At 55.0% G+C, this 23,051-nt stretch overlaps 2 protein-coding genes across 2 annotated transcripts in view; one reads left to right on the plus strand and one right to left on the minus strand.

Moving 5' to 3' along the window:
* Nucleotides 1-23,051, minus strand: part of LOC102988895 (podocan) — a 39,594-nt gene that overhangs the window by 3,400 nt on the left and 13,143 nt on the right. The window lies entirely within an intron of this gene.
* LOC102989174 (excitatory amino acid transporter 5) lies at nt 188-21,410 on the plus strand. Its single transcript, XM_028485922.2, has 9 exons — nt 188-662; nt 9,461-9,503; nt 11,622-11,844; nt 15,242-15,341; nt 16,049-16,282; nt 18,226-18,420; nt 19,197-19,331; nt 19,761-19,863; nt 20,494-21,410. The coding sequence occupies exons 1-9, from the start codon at nt 238-240 to the stop codon at nt 20,710-20,712; spliced, it is 1,677 nt and encodes a 558-aa protein (XP_028341723.1). The 5' UTR covers nt 188-237; the 3' UTR covers nt 20,713-21,410.

Below are 23,051 nucleotides of genomic sequence, written 5' to 3' on the forward strand. Positions count from 1 at the left end.
TCCTCTTCTCACATGTCCTCAGTCTGATGAGAGAGACAGACAGTGACAGTGACGACCAGGGTCATGACAGAGGAGGCCGGGAGCTGTGGGACCCCCAGAATGGGCTCCTAAAAGGTTTCACCCAAGAGGAGGCACTGAGCTTGGTCTTACCTGCTGGGTAGGATTAGGGCAAGTGAAAGGAGGTACTAAGAGGACACCAAACATGGAAAGGTCTAGAGGTGTGAATGGGCTTGGCTGATGACACTGGGCAAGGGGGAGAGAGCAGAGCAGAGAATAGAGAGGCTGGAAGGAGCCTCGGGGACTGGATTATTTGGGGGGATCCCCATGCCTGCACATTCCCTGGAACGCCGTGAGGGTGCTAGGCAGAGCCAGGAGGGGGCGGGAGTGGGTACGCCTGAGGGCCTGGCCTGCCCACCCACAGACGCTGACCCCTGTCGCTCTCCCAGCTTGATGTCCGGCCTCGCCTCCCTGGATGCCAAGACCTCCAGCCGCCTGGGCATCCTCACTGTGGCGTACTACCTGTGGACCACCTTCGTGGCAGTCATCGTGGGCATCGTCATGGTCTCCATCATCCACCCGGGCAGCGCGGCCCAGAAGGAGACGACGGAGCATAGTGGGAAGCCCATCATGAGCTCAGCAGACCCCCTGCTGGACCTCATTCGGTAATTCCTGCCGCCGGCACCCTGCTTGGGAACGCCATGCCTGGGCTGGGGCTGCTGACCTCACAGGCCCAGCCCCGCATGTCACCCAGGGGGCAGAAGAGGGTGTGGGGGATGAGGTGCTCAGGGTCTGCTCTTGATCACTAATGGTAACAAGGGGGGCAGCCACAGAGGCCACTCTCTGCCCCCTCAGCCCCCGTGCCTCCTGCTGGGCTCACACTGAACTGTCCACCCCCATCAAGATGGGGTGAGTGGGAGGGCACAGGGGACACAGGAAGGGCATTCCCGAAGAAGGCAACAGCTGTGCAAAGGTCCTGAGCTGGGAGGTAGTATTATGGGGAGAAGTTATGGCCCATTCAGTGTGACTGGAGCTTGAGATGTGAGCGGAGAGTGGACAGTCATTGCTGGAGAGGTCGGTTGGGGCCAGACCATGAAGAGCATTGGGAATCAGGCCCCAGATTGCATTTTACCCTAAAGGCCCCAGGAAATGGGTTTTAAACCTATAGGAGTAGCAGGAGCCAACTCAGAAGGCTCGAGCCTCTGTCCGCCAGAGTGCTGGTGGACTGGAGCTGGGGCGCACGGCAGGCGGGGAAGACAGAGGCAGCCTGGGCCAGGCTGGCAGCCGTGGGCCGGGGGGAAGAGGGAAGACTGAAGGCTGCTCAGGAGGTAAAATCAGTCTGCAAGGGACGGTGAGGAGGGGGGAAGGGTGGAGGTGGTGGGAGTCTGATTGAAAGGGCATCAAGGCCTTTGGCCTGAGCACCTGAGTGGACAGCAGCCTGGTCACAGGGCCAGAGGACAGTGCTGGGGCAGGTGCGGACCTCCTGAGGGAGGCGTCAGCTGATGGGTGGCTGGTGGATCTGAATCCTGTGGGGAAGTCTGAGCAGGAGATGGAGGTTGGGAGAGCAGCAGGTAGAGGTGTTAGGGAGGCCCTGATGGCAGAGGGGTCTCCCTGGACAGTGTGGGTGAGGACAGCAGGGCTGGGACAGAGCTCGGGGAAGCACCACGTTGGAAACAGTTTATTGGGTGCAGTAAGGTACCCCATGACACTTGCTCTGTGGGCTCCTTCTGGTCCCTCCCATTTTCTCACCAACTGCAGATATAAGAAATCCAGTCCAGTCTAACAGTCAAACTCCAGACTCATCCAGTTTAAAGCGAATCCTGTCCTAGCCTTTTGCATCTGATTCAGACGTGGAAAGCTGGAGTGGGAAGAAGGTCCTAGCAGGTTTTTGTCTCTTTCTTGCTCTACCTACTCCCCTGTTGCTAGCCCTGGGGGTGGCGCAGTGAAGAGGGAGAGGGGGTGAGCTAGAAAGGTCCTCCTTTATGGTAGTGGGGTGAGCCGGGGTAGCTGCTCCCTGGTTGTTTTTCTTCAGCGGAGCTTTTGTGGGCTCTTTGGGGCCCCTCCTATCACTGGTGTCTCTCACCTGTGATTCCCTTGACTCAGGCACTCCCTGCACCATCTGTGCTCACAGCGCCCTCCTCAGGCCTGACCTCTGGTCAGCTCCTCCACTGGGGACACCTCACCGCCCCCAGCCCTGGTGATCCTCTTAGGCAGTGTCCCTTCTGCAAGGTCCGCATTGACCCGTGAAAAACACACACATCCTTGCTGGAAACGCAGCCCTTTTCCAAGGCCTCTGGACATGAGTCAGGCACCAGCCCCTACATACCTCAATTCTTAGGGGACACCGCCAAGGTCTTTGAGTAGTTCTCTTGGCTTAAAGTTATGGAGAAGCACTCCTCTCATCCTCAGCATACAATCTCTCTCTCTCCCTTTCCCTTTCTCTTGAAAAACCCTCACCCTCTGCATCAGTTAGCTGTTGCTGTGTGACAAACCATCTGAAGACCTAGTGCCTTAAGACAACAACCATAAGTCTACAGGTCAGCTGGAAGTTTCTGCTGACTTGGACTGGGCTTAGCCCAGCTTGCTCATGTGTCTGCAGGCAGCTGGCTGCTCAACTGGAGAACAGCTGCTCCAGGATGATCTTGGCTGAGATAATCCAGCTGGGCTCCACGTGGTCCCTCATCTTCCCATAGGCCAGCCTGTATTTATTTCACAGTGGTGAGAGGGTTCCAAGAGAGAGCTAGCCTGGACATGTTCTTACGAGGAAGGTAGAAGAACAAGAGAGGCAAAAAGAAACATACAAGTATTTTTCCAAGTCTCTGCTTTTGTCAAGTCTGCTAATATCCTATTGGCCAAAGCAAGCCATGTGGCCACGCCCAGACTCAGGGTGAGAAGGGTTGGCAATGTGACAAGGCAAAGGCGTCCACGAATGAGGGCCTTCAGTGCAATCAAGCTACCCCTCCCTCCATTTTCTCCACTCTCCAGGTTCTTTTTATCCTTTGAGATGCGTGATGAACTAAAGATCACAAAAATACCTGCAGTTTTGTTCCTGTTGTGTGGTTCTCACCCACAGGGTCAAGAGCCAGAGAGACCCAGGCAAGGTCTGTTGTATCTACACTTACTTGCCTGGTGATTTCATCCAGTACCATGGCGTTGTACACCTTCTGTACACTGACGCTGCTGAATTTTGTTTCCAGTGGAAACCTCTCACCGGCACTCCAGGTTCTTACATACACTTGTCTAAAGGCATCTCGAAATTAGCACGTCCAAAGCTAAACTCTTGATTTTCCCCACAGATCTGTCCTTTCCTCAGTCCTGCCCATCTTAGTCTGATGCCTCTCTTATTCTCTCATATCCTGCATCCAGTTTGTCAGCAAATTCTGTCAGCTCTACCTTCAAAATAATATCTTAAACCTTTGCCCCTTCTGTCCTCCTCCGCCACTCCCAGCATCGCACAGCCCACCATCGCCTCTCACTCGAGGGTCCCGTATGGTCACCTGCTTTCTCTCTGTTTCCCTACAGTCTGTTCTCAGCACAACAGCCAGAGGGATCCTTTAAAAACCTGCCCGCAACCTGTCACAGGTCGACAAAATCCACGGTGCTCACTATGGCCTACAGGCCCGTCATGATCCCCGCACCATGCACAGGTTGCCCTCTGACCTTTGCTCCAACTCTCCCTCCCCTCACTCCAGCCTGCTGCCCTCTGTGCACGCCTCCAAACGTGCTTAGGGTCCCGTCTGGGAGCTTTGTCTTCCTCGCTGCCTCTGCCTGGATGGCCCTTCCCTCCCTCCGTTTACACCGCTGCCGTGTCACCTCTTCAGAGGGGCCTCCCAGACTCCATCACCCTCTCTCCTCATAGCTTGGATTACTACCTGACACTACCCTATCTGTGTATTTCTGTATTTCTTTTTCTGTCTCCCCCACTGGCATAAAATATGCTCTGGGAGGGCCAGCTCTTTAAAAATCACCCCACTGTATTCCGGACCCTAGAACAGCAACTGCACGGCAGAGGTGCTGAGTGTTTGCTGATTACATACGTGGGAGGCAGGGGCATCGGTGACGCTGGGGTTTGAAGCTGCAGGAAGAAGCACCAGCACAGGGAGAGTGGCTGAGCACGAGGCGTGAGGCCACGGTGAGCCCCAGCCGCACTGGAGGGCTGCGTTGAGCTGCTGGAGCAGGAGGAGAACCAGGAAAGCTGATATCCTGGAAGCCAAGGGAGGAGGAATTTTGAGAAGCTTCATGTCTAAGATCCACTATTTTTAAGATTTGGTGACTATGATTCATCATTTCTTGGATCCTATGATTTGAAACAGCCTTTCCTTGTGGTGGAAGGATTGTTTGCGCTCGGGGAGGCCCCGCCCTCCCCAATGGCCTCCCCTGCTTGGGGGCTGAGGGCTCTGGATCTGACCCGCATGTCAGAGTCAGATGTTCCAGGAGGAGGTCCTGCTCTCAGTTGCTTTTCACGTGGTGAAAATTGATCCTTCTGGTTTGAGGTTTTTCCCCCAGTCGCTCTCAACCCTGAGCAAGTTGTTTTGCAAAGCTGGGTGGTTGGACATCACTGTCACCATTTCTTAGTCAGAGAACAGAGCTGCAGGGGAGATCACATGCTTCCTGCAGGGAAGCTCGTCTCACCTCTGTGTGGTCGCTGTGTGGCTGCAGGCAGGCCAGCCTCCTCCCAGGGCCTGTTTCCCCTGTGGGTTTCAAGATCCCTTCTAGCTCTGTGGTTCCGAAACACAAAGGCCTAGAGGCCAGTGAGGAGGCTTCTGGGCACAAGCAGAAGGTTCTGGAGGTGGGTTGGTTCTGGGACGAGGTTAGAAGGACGGTGCAGAGCTCAACCTTGCAGACCTTGATCCCAGGTGAGGGGGTGGCTGTTCCCCTCGAGAAGGGGGAGGCCGGCGGTGAGTTTGGGAAGGATGGATTGGAGCAGGGTAGCGTGGAGTGGGCAGGATGTACCTGGAGGCACGGGGACGCCCTGGGAGCGGGTGCAGTCACTTTCGTTCCATTCAGCCCACTTTTATTAAGTAACTACTCAGGGCAAAGACATTGTGCTGAGAGCCGGTGGGGAGGGAGAGGGGCCAAATACAGGTCCCTGCATCCAGCTGTCAACCATCTTAGGACAGACAGACCAGAAGAGTGCCCTGGACAGCTACTCTCTGCTACCCTTTCTAGCTCTGACATTCTGAGAGGCTGTGCAGAAAATGAGGACACCAGCGATGAGGGTACCCCCTCACCCTTGCTCTGGCCCAGGGCAGTTGCCTACCAACCAAGAACACAGAGGACCAGGGCAGGGAACTGGGAAATGGAGGCAGGTGTGCCTAAGGAAAAGTCAGAAAGATGAGGGGTCCAACCGAACAGGGAAATAAGGCCCACTGCATCCTTCAGGGAGGGAGGATACACGTCCGTCTCTCAAAGATGATCCAGAGGAACACAGCAGGCCATGTCCCTGGATGACTCTCCAAGACATGAGTTCATTTCCCAGGGCTCCAAGCGGGGGTTCCAGAAAACTGATGTCTGCTCACAGAGCAGCCTCACAGAACAAACCCAAGCAGAGAACCAGTCAGAGCTGGGCCCCTTCTTTGTTTTCCAATCTTTCAAAAACACCAGAGAGATTAAGTAATGACTTGGGTCTATTTATAGCTCCCAGTTACCCACTCAGGGATTGGATGAAGCTCTTGGGAGCCGTGCTTGGAAAGGAATAATTCCCACCTTTGGAGCTTGGATTGGGGATGGGGGTGAGTTTGGAACCGTCACAGTGGGAACTTACAAATAGTAAGTGAGGTGGACTGTGGCCTTGCCCCAAGAGATGTGTGGGGAGGCCCTGGGCAGAGTGTGTGTATACTTGATGGGCTTGTCTGCCAGTGTCTCCCAGGCATGTTATGTCTGCATTTTACGTAACCACCACCAGGAACACAGGCCTCATGGGGCAAACAGGAAGGCTTCCCATGGGTCTTCAAAGCCAAAAGAAAATGGTGCATATTTTTTCGTTTAATAATCAAAGGTATACTTCTTTATTAAAATCTGAGGGTAAGTTCATTGATAATTAGCATGACCGCATGTATTAGGAAATGCTTTTGGCTGCTACTTAACAGAAACCTGAAGCAGCAGAGGCTTAAGTAAGGTAAAGGTCTGCATTTTCTCCCAAATAAGCAGACCAGAGGTGGCAGCTCGTGGTCACCAGGAGCCCATGCTCCCTCCACCTTTGTGCTTTGCTGGGCTTATTAAGCACTTGGCTTTTATCATCAGTGTGTCTCATGGTTCAGTAAGGTTGCTGAAGCTCCAGCTATTATGTCCATGTTCCGAGAGGAAAGAAAAGAGCTGGAGGAAAGGACCAAAGGGTCCTGGCTGCATGGGCATCTTTTAAAGCTTTTTCCAGGAAATGCCACCCAATGACTCCCACTTACATCGCATTGGCCACCTCTTTGGCAAGAGAGGCTGGGAAACAGGGCTTGATGGCAGGGCCTTCTTGGTCCCTGTAACATGCCTGGGTTTGTGTTAGTGAGTAAGGAGAGAGCATGGAGACTGGGTAGACAACTAGTCATCCTTGCTGCAGCACATAATTTAAATTATTGTTATTTTAAAGGAAGTTGTAGAGAGATGTATGTATGAGGTATAAGTTCCATTCGGTTTCTTACATACAGCCTTTTGAACACCCTTGGTTTCTGCTCATGCTAAAGCAGCCTTCCCTCTAAGAGAACCGCTTTGTCACTTGAACCTACTGGAAGTGTACCCAGGAGACGTTTGCAAACTGTTACCACGTGATGCAGTGTGGGCCTCTCCTCCATTCTGGTCAGGAGCGCCCAGGGCCGGTAGGCCATGCACTCTGGCAGGCTGTGTGCCTGGCGTGACTTTGGCTCTGTTTGCTGTCCAAAGCCCTTGCAGGCAGCTATTATTCTGGTGGCAGAAATCTGCTTACCACTTGTCGAAAAAAAACCTCACGTGAGCTTCTGCGATCTCAGCTCCTGACCCTGCTTCTTCTCCCCCTTGTGACAAAGCTGAAATCAGTGGGGAAAGCCAAGACCATTCTCTGCCAGTTTTCTGCCATTGTAGCTCATTCTAAGCCCTCTTCCTCCTGCCATATGCTAACACTGAACCTGTATTTTAGCAGCAGTGAAAACAATTATAGTTTCTGCTTCCCAACAGTGGCTGCCAGGGTGTAAAGTTAAGAAAGAACGCACACTCATATTCATGTGTATAACTCCATGCATGTGTGAGCTGAGTCTCGCAAAAGGAGAGACTTGCCAAGAACAAGAGTGAGGGGGAAGGAGGGTCCAGGTAGAGGAGGCAGCGTGAGCACGAGGCGCATGGCCCGTTCAAGGAAGTGCCAGCACAGGAACAAAAATCCTTGTTACCATTTCTGATTTAGGTTAGATTCCTAAAGCAGATTATAAAGGCAAAGAAAGACCCTCGCTGTGAACTGCAAATTGCTTTACACAAAGTTTGCTGCCAGAACCATGTGAGGGAGTCACCAAACATCCTCACAGTGTGTACTGCCATTTGAAAATTTCTTTAACAGTTTGATAGGTGAAAATGTCTTTTTCAGTGAAGCCGAACTTTTTTTTTTTTTTTTTTTTTTTGGCTGCGTTGGGTCTTCATTGCCGCGCGCGGGCTTTCTCTGGTTGCAGCAAGCGCGGGCTACTCTTCGTTGTGGTGTGCGGGCTTCTCATTGTGGTGGCTTCTCTTGTTGTGGAGCACCGGCTCTCGGCACGCGGGCTTCAGTAGTTGTGGCACACGGGCTCAGTAGCTGTGGCTTACAGGCTCTAGAGCGCAGGCTCAGTAGCTGTGGCGCACGGGCTTAGTTGCTCTGCAGCACGTGGGATCTTCCCGGCCCAGGGCTCGAACCCGTGTCCCCTGCATTGGCAGGCGGATTCTTAACCACTGCGCCACCCCGAACATTTTTTTAAAGGTTTTTTGACTACTTATGTTTTTTTCTTCTGCAAAGTGAATAACCTGATCAGGATGTTCCATCATTTTTCTATTGAGGTATTAATGTTTCTGTGGTCCATTTATGTATGCAGCAAATATTTACTGAGTGCCTGTTACGTGCTGGGCACTCTTCCAGGTGCTGGGGACACGGCGGAAAACAAAACAGAGATCCCTGCCCTCCAGGGAGCTGATGTTCTGGCGAGAAAGGCAGACAGTGAACATGGAAACAAGGCCAAGATTTGTAAAAACTCTTTAAAGATTGAGGATGATAACACTTTGTTGTATAGTTTCCCCAGTTTGTCATTTGCGTTATTATTTTATTTGTATTGTAATCTGTCTTAGAGAGCGTCTTAATTTTTTTAGCTTTTGATTTTGGCATAATTTTAGATTTATAGAAAAGTTGCACAGATGGTAAAGAGTTCCCAGGTGTGCCCGTCTTCCTCGATGTTAGTGACTTACATCTAGCACATTTGTCAAAAGTAAGACATGAAATTAGTACACACTATTAACTAAATTGCTTCATTGGATTTCACCAGTTTTTCCACTAGTGTTCTTTTTTTCTATTCCAGAATCCAATGCAGGATAGTAAGTTGCACTTAGGAAATTCTTAATTTTAATGAAGTAAAATCTACTGATTTTGTTCTTAGAGTGTCCTTCCATATCCTGAGATCTGATAAAACATTAACCTGTGTTTCTTCTAGATTTTTATGGTTTCATTTTTTAAATTATTTCTTTAAGCCATCTGGGATTTATTTTGGTGCAGTGTACATAAAGATCTAGTTTTTATTTTTCTGAATAGTTGGTTAGTTATGCAGTTCTCTACAATGAGTCCTTCCTTTCTTCACTGATTTGTGGAGCAACTTCTATCAAATATGAAATACTTAGATGTCCCAGGTTCTGTCTCCAGGCTACAGGTTCCATTACATTGATTTTTCGATTGACGGCTGTGTCAGTATCTCACTGTTTTGACAGTTACATCTTTATAGTATGCTTTCATATCTGGTAGGACAAGACTTCCTCCTCCTTTAGCTTTATGAAAATTATATTAACGAGAATAATGATCCCATTTATGTGCCAGGTCCTGTGTTGGGAGCCACAGATAAGATAGGAATGACCAAGTCCCACCTTCAAGGAAGCCAGTCTGTGGGAGAAGCAATCATGTGACCAGTGCCATCCAGCAGCATGCTGGAGCATAGTTGACCCACAGGGCAAGGGCCATGGAGTCCACCTGGAGCAGTCATAGAAGGCTTGACCTCTGCTTGATTGGAGTAGGAATCAGCCAGAGAAGTAGGCAGTGCCTTTCCGGCAGAAGGAAAAGTGGTCAAAGGCCTGGAGCTGGAGAAGTATGCAGCGTGTTTTGGGAACCTTATGCAGATGGTGTTGGAGCTTTAAGTCCTGGGATGGGGGTGGTGGGAAGAAGTAAGCCTGCATAGGGAGGTGGGGCAGGATCCTAGAAGCCCTTCACCGCCAAGGGAAGTGTTCAGATGACCCCAAGCGCCCTCCTATCCTGGAATTCTTCAATTACTGACTCTCTTCCCAGGAACATGTTCCCAGCCAACCTGGTGGAAGCCACATTCAAACAGGTGAGTGGGTCCCCGGGCGATGGAGGGGTGGGCAGGCAGGGCCAGCCTGGGCCCGGCTAGGGAATGACAGGCTTGCCCAGCCAGTCTCCCTATCCCTGGGGTTGGGACGCTACAGGGAGAGGTGGTGGGAGGACCTGGATCCTTAGAGCCTCCTGTGGCCACACTCCTGCCCTGGGTTCCAACTTTTCACGAGGAAGAATTATGAGGGTGGAGGGAAGCCCCTGCTGAATGCCTGCTCTGCCCTCGTTTACACCCGTGCTCGCACACACCATCCCCTTCAGTCCTCATAATAACCCTGCCCTGGGGTAGGGCCAGCCCCGCTCCTGGACGAGGAATCTGAGGCTCAGGGGGGTTAAAGGATTTGCCCAAGGTTATACCACTAGTAAATGGCAGAGCTAGTAGGTAAACCCAGACCTGTCTGCATCTAAGCCTGTTTTCTCTTTCTTTTTAGAATAATCCTTTCCCCCTAATAAAAACAGTAATAACATTCACCGCAAAATATTAGGAAAATACTAAAAAATATAAAGTAGAGGATAAAAATCACCTGTAGTACCAGCACCTAGCAATAGCGATAGTAGAAGGTATGTTTCTAGTCTTTTTTTCTCTGCAGAAATGTTTTAAAAAATAAAATTAGGATCATAGGACATATATGGTGTGCGTCTTGCTTTTATTTCCGCACTCCCGTTATATCATGGGTACTTTCCGTGGTTATTAAATGTTTCTTTAAAATACAATATTAAGTGATGATGCAACTGTTTGGCTCTTGTAAGGCTGGGCTATAATTTATTTACCCATTTCCCCTTTCAGTTGTTTTCCAAAACAAGAGATTATGGTAAACAACCTTGTATACCAATCTTTGTCTGCACTTCTAATAATTTCCCATTCTTTTCCCCTTCTAAAATGTCAGCCGGTTGGTTGACTCAGTCCAACAAGCATTTCCTGATCTTCTTCCCTGTGCTGGGGCCCTGTACTGGGCCTGGAGACACAGAGGAGGTGGCTGAGGGTTGCAGAAGGGGCTCCGAAATAAGGAGCTGTGAAACCCTGAGCTAATCACTAAATCTTTCCTAACCTCCTGGGTCTTCATCTGTGAAATGAGCCAGGTAGTGAAGGGCCCTGAATGCTAGGCTAGGGAGTTTAGATGTTATTCCAACAGTGACGGGGAATTATTGAAGATGTGAGAGAGAAAGAGAGAATATTGCTCTACTTCACTTCCCTGCCTGGAATGCCCTTTATCTTTTGGCAAACTCCTACCCATCCTTCAAGGCCCAACACCCAGCACAGAGTGTTCAACGTCGGGATGATGATTATGATGGTGATGGTGGTGGTGGTGATGATAGCAGTAATGGTTACAGAAGGCTTACGATGTGCCAGGCCCTGCTGTCAACACTTTACAAATGTTGTCTCATTTAACCTAACGAGGTAGATTAACTATTAAGACCCCATTTTACAGATGAGGGAACTGAAGCACAGATCCTGAGTGGTTCCCTTTTTCCCCCACTAGAAGACTTGCTTTATTGATACTGTGGTGTTGGGAGGATAGGAGCCCTTGTGTGGACTCCTAGTACCTGAGGAGTGAGAGGGAAAGACTCAGGAATGCCCTGAGGGCTGAGGAGGAAAGGTAGGTGACTCAGCCACTCAACTCTTCCCAGCTGGGGCCTCATCTCATCAAGAAAGCTCGGGACAAGCTGAGCTTTTCAAATGGAAGATCCAAGTTTCCATCAGTGGAAGGCAGGGCTGGCTGGCTGTTATGGATGGATAATGGATGGTTGAAAGGGGATAAACAGGTGAAAGGAGGATTATCCAAGTAGATTATCCAGGTAGGAGATGGATGGATGATTAGAGAGGGTCCCAGGTGGGTGTAATGAGGCATAGAAAGAAGAGGGAAGGCGGGATGGAGGGAGGTGTGGCTGGGTAGTGTATGGATGGATAAAGGAATCTCAGTTTTATTTTTGGTAAAATATTGATAATAACCCCTGTCCTGCCTATGTCACAGGGTTATTGTCAATCAAATAGTTCATGAGTGGATGCCAATGTGCTTCCAAGATGTTATTATTATTGTTGTTGTTGATATTAATAACAACACTTGGACTCATTCCGGGTTGGGATGTCGCCCAACAGTACCGCACCAAGACCACCCCCGTTGTGAAGTCCCCCAAGGTGGCACCGGAGGAGGCCCCTCCTCGGCGGATCCTCATCTATGGGGTCCAGGAGGAGAATGGCTCTCGTGTGCAGAACTTCGCCCTGGACCTGACCCCACCGCCCGAGGTCGTTTACAAGTCGGAGCCTGGCACCAGCGACGGCATGAACGTGCTGGGCATCGTCATCTTCTCTGCCACCATGGGTATGTGCTGCCCACCCGCCCCGGCGTGCCCTGGAGCCTGGCCCTCCTTGCATTTATCCCTCCCTGCATCCCTGCGTCCAGTAACCTGAATAGCCTGGAGTCTCCCCGTCTTCCAGGTGGTTCCTTCCTTTCCTTTCCAAGGGAGTGGCTCATGTCCCCATTCCATTACGGGGGCAGGGGGTGTCCCCAGCCCTCCCTCAAGTTGGAGCTGATTTTCCTCACTCGGAATTCCCCGCCCCTGGGTGCTGTTTGCCTCCAGGGGTGTCGGCCCTCCCTATGAGAAGAGCATGCCTCTAGCCCCGTCCCAGCGGCTGTTTATTTAAAGCCCTCATTCCTCCCCTCCGCCCTCAACCCTGGAGCCTTCTCTCTGCAGACCTGTCTGTGCCATTTCTTGAGGCCCCCTGACCACACCCTTCCCTTTGCTACTCTTCTCTGGGTCCCCAAGGCCCACCACAGGCTACTTACCAGGAATCTGGTAACGCTTAACTTGCACAGGCCCCCTTTGAGGCCTGTACCTTTTTTTCTTTTTTTAATCTTGTATTCTTTTTCTTGAAGAGGTCTGCAAACTGTGGAAGCTTCAGATCCCACAAAACCTCTGGATAGGCCCCTGCCTGTGCGCCCATGGCCACCCCCGCCAACCTACGCATACAACCTTCTCCCTTCTTTGGAGCCTAGGAAGTCCTGACCCCTCCACAGCAATCTAGCTTGTCAGTCCCACCTCGTCCTTCTAGGCCAGCCCAGGGGTCATCACGAGTCTCACTATAAAATCACATCAGCCCCCCGTCGCCCCAGCCCCAGACCTGGGAGGGCCTCTCTGGCTTCCGACTCCTCTGCAGGGTTTTCTTCTCAGTGGAAAGCCTCCCCATCCTCCTGGTTTCTCAGGCAAGGAAACTGGGGGTCACTTGCTACCCCACCTTCTGCCTCAGCCCACACCAAAATCCAGTCAGGCCTGCCTCTGAAATCTCTCTCCAGTCTGTGCATTTACCTTCGGCCCACTGCCCCAGCCAAGGCCGTCGTCATCTCTTACCTGGTTTCTGCAAATGCCGCCTCAAGAGTTCCCTGTCCTGGTGTGTCCTCCTCACGGGGTCACTGAGTCCCCACGTAAAGCCTCCACTGGCTCCACTGTACTCCAAGAGGGGTCCAGACACCGCGCGCGGCCCGCAGAGCCTGCAAGCTCCGGCCAGGCTGCCCCCTCTCGTCCTGCTCGCTTCCCCCCGCCGCGCTGCCCGTCAGTTCCTGGAAGGCGCCTCCCGGGCCCTTCCCACCTCCCTCAGCCTGGCTGTTCCTGCCCCTCCCTCTCCGCTGCACCTTTCTCCTCCTTGAGAGGCCTCTGTATAAGCATCCCATCCCGGGAAAAGTCTACCTGACCCCCCAGTCAGGTGCCCTGTGTTACTCACGTGTTTGACCCAGTGCGGTTACGTAATTGTTTGTGTGACTGTTTAATGCCTGCACAGCAGCTGTGTACGCTCCATGCAGGCGGAGACAGGGCTTGTTCTCCATTTAGCCCCATAGCCTCCACGGGACTGGCTGGAGCAGGTGCTTAGTAAAATCTTCCAGAGAGATGGGTAGATGGGTGGATGAATGGATGAATGATAATGGGTAATGGAGCACTTATCATCGTGGTCAAAAGGCCAGGCAGGCACACAGAGGGGCCAGGACCTCAGAGACCCGAGTGTGTGAGGAGATGGTGTTTGGAAGCATCCTCAGTACATCTGATAATCTGTCCCCCAGACTGGACTTTCTTCCTCCTCCCAGCCATCGCCTCTCTCTTAGGGGTGGGAACACACTAAAAGGACATCTATTGGCAGAGCTAAAGAAACCTTTGAGACCCTTCAACTCACTGTTTGCTGAGCACATGCAACTGTCCACGTGTCAGTGTATATTTGTTGTGTGTGCCCAGCTCTAGCTGCACCCACATCTGTGTGCCCACATCTGAGCGTGAGCGAGCACACTTGCACGGCTGCTCCCCTCACCGCAACCTCCTGCCCCGTTTCCTCCCTGGTGCTGGGATGTGGCTGATGCTAAGGTGTCATTGGCCTTGCCTGTCGGAGGAAGCCCACTGCCACCCCCTGCGTCCCATGCACACTAGCACCCAGCCAGCCGCAGCCGGAGCCCATGGGTGCCCCAGGGAGGCTGATGAGGAACAGGAATAGCCGAGAAGGAACAGAGCCAGCAGAAAACCTGGCTCTGAGCTCAGTCAGGTTTCCGTGGGCCAGATGTGCAGGGGGCTGGGCCCAGTGTCATCCGCATCTCCGGCCTCTCCTGCCCACCCCGGCAGGGCGCCACTGCTCCCCATCACCCGTGGTAGCTGCTCCCCAGACGGCGTGGGTTCGGGCTTCACGGGCAGGGAAAGAGCTCTTCTCTGGAGTCCCACCGACCAGGGTTCAAATCCTGCCCCTCCCCAGCTGAGTCAGTGGATGAGCCTCTCGGACACAGTGACAGTAAGCTCCACGAGGGCAGTCACAGGGTGTGATTTGCTCTCCGATTTTGTGTCACCAGAGGGAGAGCAGTCACTTGTCACTGTTCCAGGAGTGGCCTCACCATGCTCACCTGCATAAGCTCACCCCACAGAATAGCACACATGTGGATGCTTCCTGAGTGAAGGAGAGCCCAGAACCCCAAGGGGAGGGTAACAGGGGCTCCGGAAAAGGGCTTTATCGTTCATTCATTTGTTCATTCATACATTCATTCATCCATCCAATGATGAGTTGCCTTCATGGGGTTAACCTTCTACTGGAGAAGACAGAAAAAAACACCAGACGACTGTCGTAATAAGTGATATGAAGGGATCAGAAAGAAGTGAAATAGACGGGAGTAGGTGGGGAGTCTGCCAGGGCAGTGGGCGCGGGTCTCCAGCCAGGCCAGGGCTTCAGGCTTCGGGTACCATGCGGGCAAAGACCCCACCACAGTCAAGAGCTTGATGTAGTCTAGAAACGTGAAGAAGGCCGCGACGCAGGAGCACAGTGAGGAAGGGAAAGCAGGGCCTGACGGAGGCAGGAGTTGTAAACGGGGTCAGATCAAGTGGGGCCTGAAGCGGGGGGTGTGGGAGTGTCGGTTACGCTCTGTGTGTGCAGGGAAGCCAGTCGGGGGTGTTGGCAGGGAGCATTTCTATCTTTAGAACATGGCACTTGCTGCTGGGTAGAGCGGGGTGAGAGAGGAGGAAGAGACGAGAGCCCTGTGGGGAGGTCACAGCCTGCTCCAGCGGGGAGGAGAGGGGAGGTGCAGGGGAAGCGCTGGGGGGTCAGAGGCTGCTGGGCAGTCGGCTAAGCGCCAAGATCTGCGTGTGCCTGCGGTCTGTCCCTGCCTGGCCACCAGCGTGTGTTGGCACACGTAGGCGTCGTGCACATCTGCCGCCACCTGCGGCGTCTGTGATACGCTCTGTCCCTACCCCCTGCAGGCATCATGCTGGGCCGTATGGGTGACAGCGGGGCCCCCCTGGTCAGCTTCTGCCAGTGCCTCAATGAGTCCGTCATGAAGATCGTGGCAGTGGCTGTGTGGTAAGCCTCATCGTAGGGGTGCGGGGGGCGTCTCTTCTACCCACTCCACCCCCTTCCAGCTCTGCCCTGGGCAGCTGGAGGGACGCTGTGGTCCCATAGGAGGGAGCAGAAAGCTGCCCGGGAGGCTGCGTTCCCCTGGATCCCCCCAGCCCTGACCAGGCCTGGTTCCAGCCCTGGGCCTGCCACTTCTGGCCCCATCAGGCCCACTGGTGGCAAGCTAAGAGCTAATAAACCTGGCCCTGTGCTCCTGGCCTCAGTTTCCCCATCACCTGGGGCCTCATCAGCTCAGTTTTTGGAGAAAGGAAACACTGGAAGTGACAACCAGCTGCCCCTTCTTGGTTCAGAGTTCAGACCTTAGGAATCTCCTAATCTAACCCTGCACAGTCAGATGGGGAAATGCAGAGGCCTGCCAAGGTCACCCCCAGAGGCTGTGGCATTGCTGGGCTGAAACGTGGGCTTGCAGAGGGCAGGGGAGCCCTCAAAGGCCTGGACGGAGGAAGGCAGGGCGGCAGGAGGCTGTGCATCGCTGGGCTGGTTGAGGTAGCATTCGTTTCACCACGTGCCAGTCACCTGGGCACACAGTCTCATTCTGTCCTCACAGGGGCGCCGGGAGGCTTAGAAGGGTGAGGCTAGGCAGTGATGCAGTGCCAGGGCCTCCCAGGACCTTTGTCTGCCCGGCACTGAGCCGGCTGCCCCGCCCACCCCAGGTACTTCCCCTTTGGCATCGTGTTCCTCATCGCTGGCAAGATCCTAGAGATGGACAACCCCACGACCGTGGGAAAGAAGCTGGGCTTCTACGCTGTCACCGTGGTGTGCGGGCTGGTGGTGCATGGCCTCTTCATCCTGCCCCTGCTCTACTTCTTCATCACCAAAAAGAACCCCATCGTCTTCATCCGCGGCATTCTCCAGGCCCTGCTCATCGCGCTGGCCACCTCCTCCAGGTAGCCCTGGGCAGCGGGTAGGATGGGGGAGGAAACCATGGCTGAATGCTGTCCTTCTGTCCAGCCATCATTTGTCCGTAGCCATAGAACCACGGAAAGTGTCAGCGTGACCTGCTTCACAAACTTGGGAGACGCTACGGTAACAAGACGTATTCTTAAAATGTAATGCTTGAGGCACTACCTGCCCAAATGGCAGAAAGCCCTCCTCCACCTGCCGACATGCCCCGGGTTCACTCAATCCACATGGGGCTCGGCTTCCACACAACAGGGGCAGGGAGAGCTGAAGAGTGCTGAGTCTGCAATCGCTATCGCTGTCGCCTTGCGCTGCCACGTGGTGCTTCTGTTGAAGTCAGGCCCTGTGCTGTTTAGGGACCTTGCCTGTCTACTGTCACTGGGACAGCCTGGCAAGTTGCCCCGTCACAACCTTGGCGGTGTCTCCAGACAATGGGAACTTGCCTCATGGGTCCATCACCCACTAGCTGTGTGGCTGTGGGCCAGTCACCTGACCTCCCTGGTGACCTCCCTGTCAGTTTCCTCGGACACAGACTGAGGATCATTGTAGCCTCTGCCACATAGGGTCACTGTGGGATTAATGGAGATAACCCACTAAGGCCGGTCTGGGCTTGATGAAGCAGCACCTGCCCTCAAAGATCCCAGACTGCAGCCGAGTGCAGGAGACCCAGGGAGGTAGAGTCATGCAAATTCGGCTGTTGAGCAAGGGGTGGGGTGGGGGAAAGGAGGTGGTCACTTACTGGGCATCTAACCCTGTGAAGAAAGGGTGGTTCTCCCCACAGCAAATGTCCAAGCTCCACATGGAAGCAGTCAACCGAACTTGAGCCCATGTCTGTGGCACCAAAGGCCTGGCTCTTCCCTGCATCCCTTACTGCCTTCTCTTCCCTGGGCCTCAGCTTCCCAATCTGTAAAATGGGAATGAGGGCCACCACAGACCTCCTTCCCTGGCAGCCACATGGCCCACCCTTGGCAGCAGAAGCACCTCCTACAGGACTCAGGAGGAGCAGAAGCCCAGTGAGGAGAAGCCCTAGAAGCCTTGTCCAGGAACCCTCACCCAGGGCCGAGGGAGGAGGTGAGAGGGAAAGACGAAGCCCCAAGCAGCCGCTGGCCCCCGTGACAGAGCCGGCAGCCCTCGCCATTTCCTGTTGGCAGGAACCACGGCCTCAGGCCCAGCATGCCTGGGGCCCATGAGGGGCTCTGGCAGATGCCAGTGGGCTTCCCAGGCAATGGCCTGTGGTAGAGGAAGGGCTCTGGGGACACGCTAACCTGAGTTTCAGTCCCAACACTGCCACTGGGAGCTCAGTAACAACACAGCTGCAACGTGAGCAGTGGCTACCACTGGTTGAGCGCCTATAGTATGCAGATGCTGTCCTGAGGGCCCACTCGTTGAATCCTAATAGCTCTGTAATGTATGGACTGCTTGGGACAAGGAAACTACAGCACACGCAGGTTAAGGAGGTGCCAGGGCCACTGGGCTAGTGGGAGGCTGGAATCTGAAGCGGTCCCGCCACAGCCCTGCTTTTGACTGACCTCTTTATCTGCACTTGGCACAGTCGTGTGACACAGGGTCAGCCCCTCCTCCCCTCTGGGCTTCAGTTTTTTCACCTGTAAAAGGGACTTAAAACCCCTCCCTCGCAGGAAGCCATGAGGATGTATAAAGCACAGTGCCCGGCGCATAGTAGGAGCTCGGCTGGTGGTAACTCCCTTCCTGACCTGTGTGTATGGGGGTCTCTGAGGCCCTGGGCCTGGGCAAGTCTGGCCATATGACCATTTTCAAAGCCTCTTCAGCCTGTTCTCCCCCCACCCCAGATGGGCCAACTGCCTGGCGTGGGGGGGTGGGGAGAGCTTCCATCACTGGCCAGCTGGCAACCTGAGGGCCCTGACCATCATGGAGGAGGGTGATGAGCAGACACTGGCTCCTCTGCCCACAGCTCAGCCACACTGCCAATCACCTTCAAGTGCCTGCTGGAGAACAACCACATCGACCGGCGCATTGCCCGCTTTGTGCTGCCCGTGGGCGCCACCATCAACATGGATGGCACCGCACTCTACGAGGCTGTGGCCGCCATCTTCATTGCCCAGGTCAACAACTATGAGCTGGACTTCGGCCAGATCATCACCATCAGGTGCACTCCTGACACCCTGCACCCAGTGTGGATTGGGGCGGAGGGTACTCTGGAACGGCCTTCAGGAGTCTTGAGCTCCCAGATCTCATGGAGTCTCTGAGGCCCAGAGAGGGCAAGGGGCTTATTCCGGGCCACACAGCAAGCCAGCGCTGGGGCTGAAACGTGACCTGGCCTCGTGACTCAGGGCACCAGGCTCCTTCCCCAGCGCTGCCCTGCACGAGGGGGTGCTCTGAGCAGGCTGGGAAGCTTGGGGCCAGAGGAGGGCCTGCAGTCTGGACATGCAGAGCAGGGAGGGTGTTGCAGGCAGGCACAGGGTAAGCAGAGGCCAGGGCCAGGCTTGAGGGACGGTGGAAGAGCTGCTGGTGCGGCTAGAGCTGAGGGAAGGGTGCTAGGGTGAGGGGCAGAGGCCAAGGGGAAGGCCTCACATGCCACCCCGAGGGTACAAGTCTGACCCTGGGGACCCAGTCCTAGAGGGAGGCTGGGCAGAGCTGTGCCAGTGGACAATCAGAATCTGTGGGCAGCTTCCTGGAAACCTACAGAGACAGTGGCTCCAGACGCAGGGTTTTCCACAAACTTCTTAGGAGGTTCTGCTGAGGCCAGGGATGGGGGCCTCTGGGACCACAGGACCTTAAGCAGAGACATGCCTCCCACCCAGGGAACTCCCTGATGTGGCATTCCTAACAATTCCTGCTCCACAATGCTGTCCCCAGAGGCCCTGGGATTTTGGCCTCCTCCTTGGGTCCAGGGCCCAGCAATGCTCCCTGCCCCTCCTGCAGCATCACAGCCACCGCAGCCAGCATCGGGGCAGCTGGCATCCCCCAGGCCGGGCTCGTCACCATGGTCATCGTGCTCACCTCCGTGGGACTTCCCACTGATGACATCACCCTCATCATCGCTGTCGACTGGGCTCTGTGAGTGGGGTTCTCCCCACTCACCCCTATCCCTTGGGTGGTAGGCACTCGGGGTGGGCTGGGGAACTGCCGCGGTTTGGCACCGTGGGTACTCGCTGACACCGGCCCAGCTGCATTATTTGCGGGGCCCAGTTTTCAAAAATGAAAATGTGGGATCCCTTGTTCAAAAATTATAAAGGACTTCAAGAGGGTGGGAGCAGAGCATTAGCCCAAGTCCGGGCCCTTCTACACACAGGCCCTGAGCCACTGCACAGTCACATGCCTACAAAGCCGGCCCTGCATCACCCACTTCAGCATCACCGGGGGGTGGTGGGCTGGGAGGAGCAGGAAGGCGCCCATCCTGTGGCTGCTGCTGGGGTGAGCACTGTCCTCTTCCAGCTCCCCTTACAGCAGAGGGCCTGCCGCTCACTGCCCGCCTTGGCCCACCAGGGACCGTTTCCGCACCATGATTAACGTGCTGGGTGATGCACTGGCCGCCGGGATCATGGCTCATGTCTGCCGGAAGGACTTCGCTCAGGACACGGGCACTGAGGTGAGAACGGTGCCTCCCTCCCAGCCGGGCTGCCCAAAGGCCCGGGGGTGGAGCCAGGTGGGGTGGGCAAGGCAGCACATCGGCCACCCACCGGCTGGGCAGCCCTCGCCGGATCCCTCCATGCCTTTGTTCTCATCGTGGGCGCCCGGGTGACAGATTCCTCTAACAGCAAACTGCTGAGCACCCACTGTGGCCAGTGCTGATCTAGACCCAGGAGCAGCAGGGGTGAACACAGTCAGTGCCCTCAGGGAGCAGTACCCTAGTGTCCTGCTGACAAGAATGCCAGCGTTCACACGTCTGCCGGGGCTTCACGGTCCTCAGGGCTCCTTCAGTAACCACGTGTAGCAGGCTGCCCCACTCCATGGAGAGGACGCTGAGGCCAGGCAGGGGAGCCGCCCGTCCCCGCACTGGACCCCGTGAGCCAGGTGCCCTCCTCTACTAAGACAGTCCCAGGAGAAGGCAGGACAGCTTGGAACTGGAGCCCAGAGAGTCCTTGTGACCTATCAAGATCCCCCAGCACGTCTGTAGGAAAACCAGTCAGGTTGTTCCCAGCCCTCTGCTCCTTCAGTCCTCCCTACTGCCTAACCTCAGTCTCACCTGCTGCTGCCAAGACCTGTTTCCCCTCACCAGAAACTGCCGCCCTGCGAGACCAAGCCAGTGAGCCTCCAGGAGATCGTGGCGACCCAGCAGAATGGCTGCGTGAAGAGCGTGGCTGAGGCCTCAGAGCTGACCCTGGGCCCCACCTGTCCCCACCACGTCCCCATCCAGGTGGAGCAAGATGAGCAGCCAGCTGCTGCCAGTCTGGACCACTGCACCATTGAGATCAGTGAGCTTGAGACCAACGTCTGAGCCTGCGGAGCTGTAGGGGCCGGGGTGGGGGCCGGCTCTCAGCTCACGACTTTGCTGAGCAGGGGCCAGGCTCACACTATCTCCCCCGCAACCTTGAGAGACCGGAATGAGACCCACTTGACGGGAAGTGGGGTCTCAGAAAGGGGAAAGACTGCATGTGGGAGCCCCAGCTGGAGAGTTACAGGCAGGCGCAGCCCAAGCCCCGACTGTTACATTTCCATCCTGTTGGCCTGTGAGGGCGGCAGGCAGGGGTACGGTCCCCACTTTCTGGAGCACAGAGTTGAGGCTCTGAGAGCTGAAAACAGTTGCCCCAGGTCTCAGAGCAAATAATGTCAGGGCCAGGACTCTAGTTCAAGGCTTTCAAGCCTCGGCCCCTCCCTCCCGGTGGATAGGGATGCCTGCAAGGCCAGATGCCGAGAGAGAGGCTCTGCCCCTCCCCAGGAGCCCCAGAGCCACCACTGCTTTCAATTTATGAGGACATAGCAATGTCCTGGTTCTGCCCCAGCTGTGTCCCAGCCCAGGCCAGCCCCCACCCTGCCCCGTAACACGTGGCCTCAAACAAACTGCTCTCCCCAAGGATGGGCCCAGCCTAAGGCCAAGACCGCTGCCTTCCATGTGCCACACACAGCCCATCCCGTCTCCTGTCCTACCAGTTATCTCTCACAAAGCTCACCGAATGTGGAGACGAGGATGTCTTCATCAGAGCCACAGGGCCCTTAGAAACACCAGGGCTAGCCTCCCACTGAACAGGTGGGCTGGCCGGGACTGGGGAGGCAGACTCACCTGGGATGCTTTAGTCAAGCTACCCATGTGGCCCTGGGGTCAGCGCTCCCCCAAAGTCCGTGTGATGAAGTGGAGTTAGATTTTCTATTCCCTTCTGTGTTTGCAAATTCAGTGATGACTAAATAAAGGTATTTTGTTTTTCAATCTTGTGGGCCTAGCGACCATACTCTGGCCAGCATTTCTTTATTGGGCTAATACAGGCAGTCAAAGAGCAGACTGGCCTGTCTGGGCAGCCAGAGTACAAACAGGGCTGTCCAGGAAGCCAGAATGTCAACAGCCTTGTCCGTGTAGCTGGAGTGTAGACAGCTCTGCCTGAGCTGTCAGCGTGTGGACAGGCCTGCCTGGGCAGCCAGCGTGCAAATGAGCCCATCCTGGTGGCTGGAGTGGGGACAGGCCTGCCTGGGCCGTCACATGCAGGAGGTAGAGTGCAAACCAGGCTGCCCAGGGGCCTGTCTGGACAGCCACAGTGTGGACAGACCACTCTGCCCACAGCCTGGGCTCTGCTCTGCAGGCAGGGCCCTGAGGTCAGTCCTCACAAAAGAAACACATTTCCTCAGCCAGCCTGGCTCCTTTCAGTGAATGCTTTGCTTTAAGGAGGGGATGTGCCCAAGAAGTTTCCAGACTCTCCCTCCGTCATTCTCCTCAGCCCCATGGTGCCTCCAGGAGGCTCGCAGGGGACACAGAAGAGCCCTGGCCACACAGCCTGCTCTGGATATACTCTGGGGAGAAGATGCAGCCCCAGGGTCTTGCACTGTGGAACCCTGGAGACACTGAAGCTGGGGGAGGGGAGGGGCCTTCCAGGGTCACTCCGAGAATCAGGAGGGTACCTGCCTCCCAGCCCCCACTCCTGAACTACTTCCATCCTCCTCCCAGGGCCATAGTCTGAGGAGCCCAGGAAGGGCCCCCGGCTCCCCCTCCCACTGCAGGGCTGAGGGCTGTAGTATCCACCATGGGAGCATCTTTCCTTCCTTAAGGCCCAATCACCTAGGAGAGGTCAGATGTCAAGCTATCCTAACTCCCCACATGGTGTGGCCTGGCTTATTGGCCCCTTCCCTGTGTCACATCTCTAAGGCCCTTTGAGCAATGGCATCTGCTCCACACAAGGCAGGAACCTGCTCTTTACTGGGCTTGACAGGAGCATGCTTACACACCTGCAGTAGTGAGGGGCCGCTACTTGCTGGGCATCTCATCCGCTGTGGGGCAGCTCTGCCCGTCAGAGGTTCTTCTTTGCTCTAAGCCGGGTACGGCCTTCTGGTCCAGCTCTGGCCCTGCTGGTGGTTGTGGTGCACTGGGCATGTCTGCAACTTCTTCCCCGGGCAGGTCTGCAGAGACCAGAGCCCCAGCTCCCAGGCCTGCCTCCAGCCCCTTTCCCACTCCAGCATCCTCTATGGGACAGACCCCATCAGGAATGCCCACTCAGTGCACAGGAGCCCCGAGCAGCCTGAAGCTGGCAGGTCCTCTGCTTGGATGCTCAGACCCTGGGAGTGCAGAGTGAGCTCACGGCCTAGTGTGGTGGTCCCAACCTGCTGACCTCCACCCAGCTGAGGGGCTGCACC

This window comes from Physeter macrocephalus, unplaced genomic scaffold (assembly GCF_002837175.3).
Source record: "Physeter macrocephalus isolate SW-GA unplaced genomic scaffold, ASM283717v5 random_521, whole genome shotgun sequence".
NCBI classification, from domain to species: Eukaryota; Metazoa; Chordata; class Mammalia; order Artiodactyla; family Physeteridae; genus Physeter; species Physeter macrocephalus.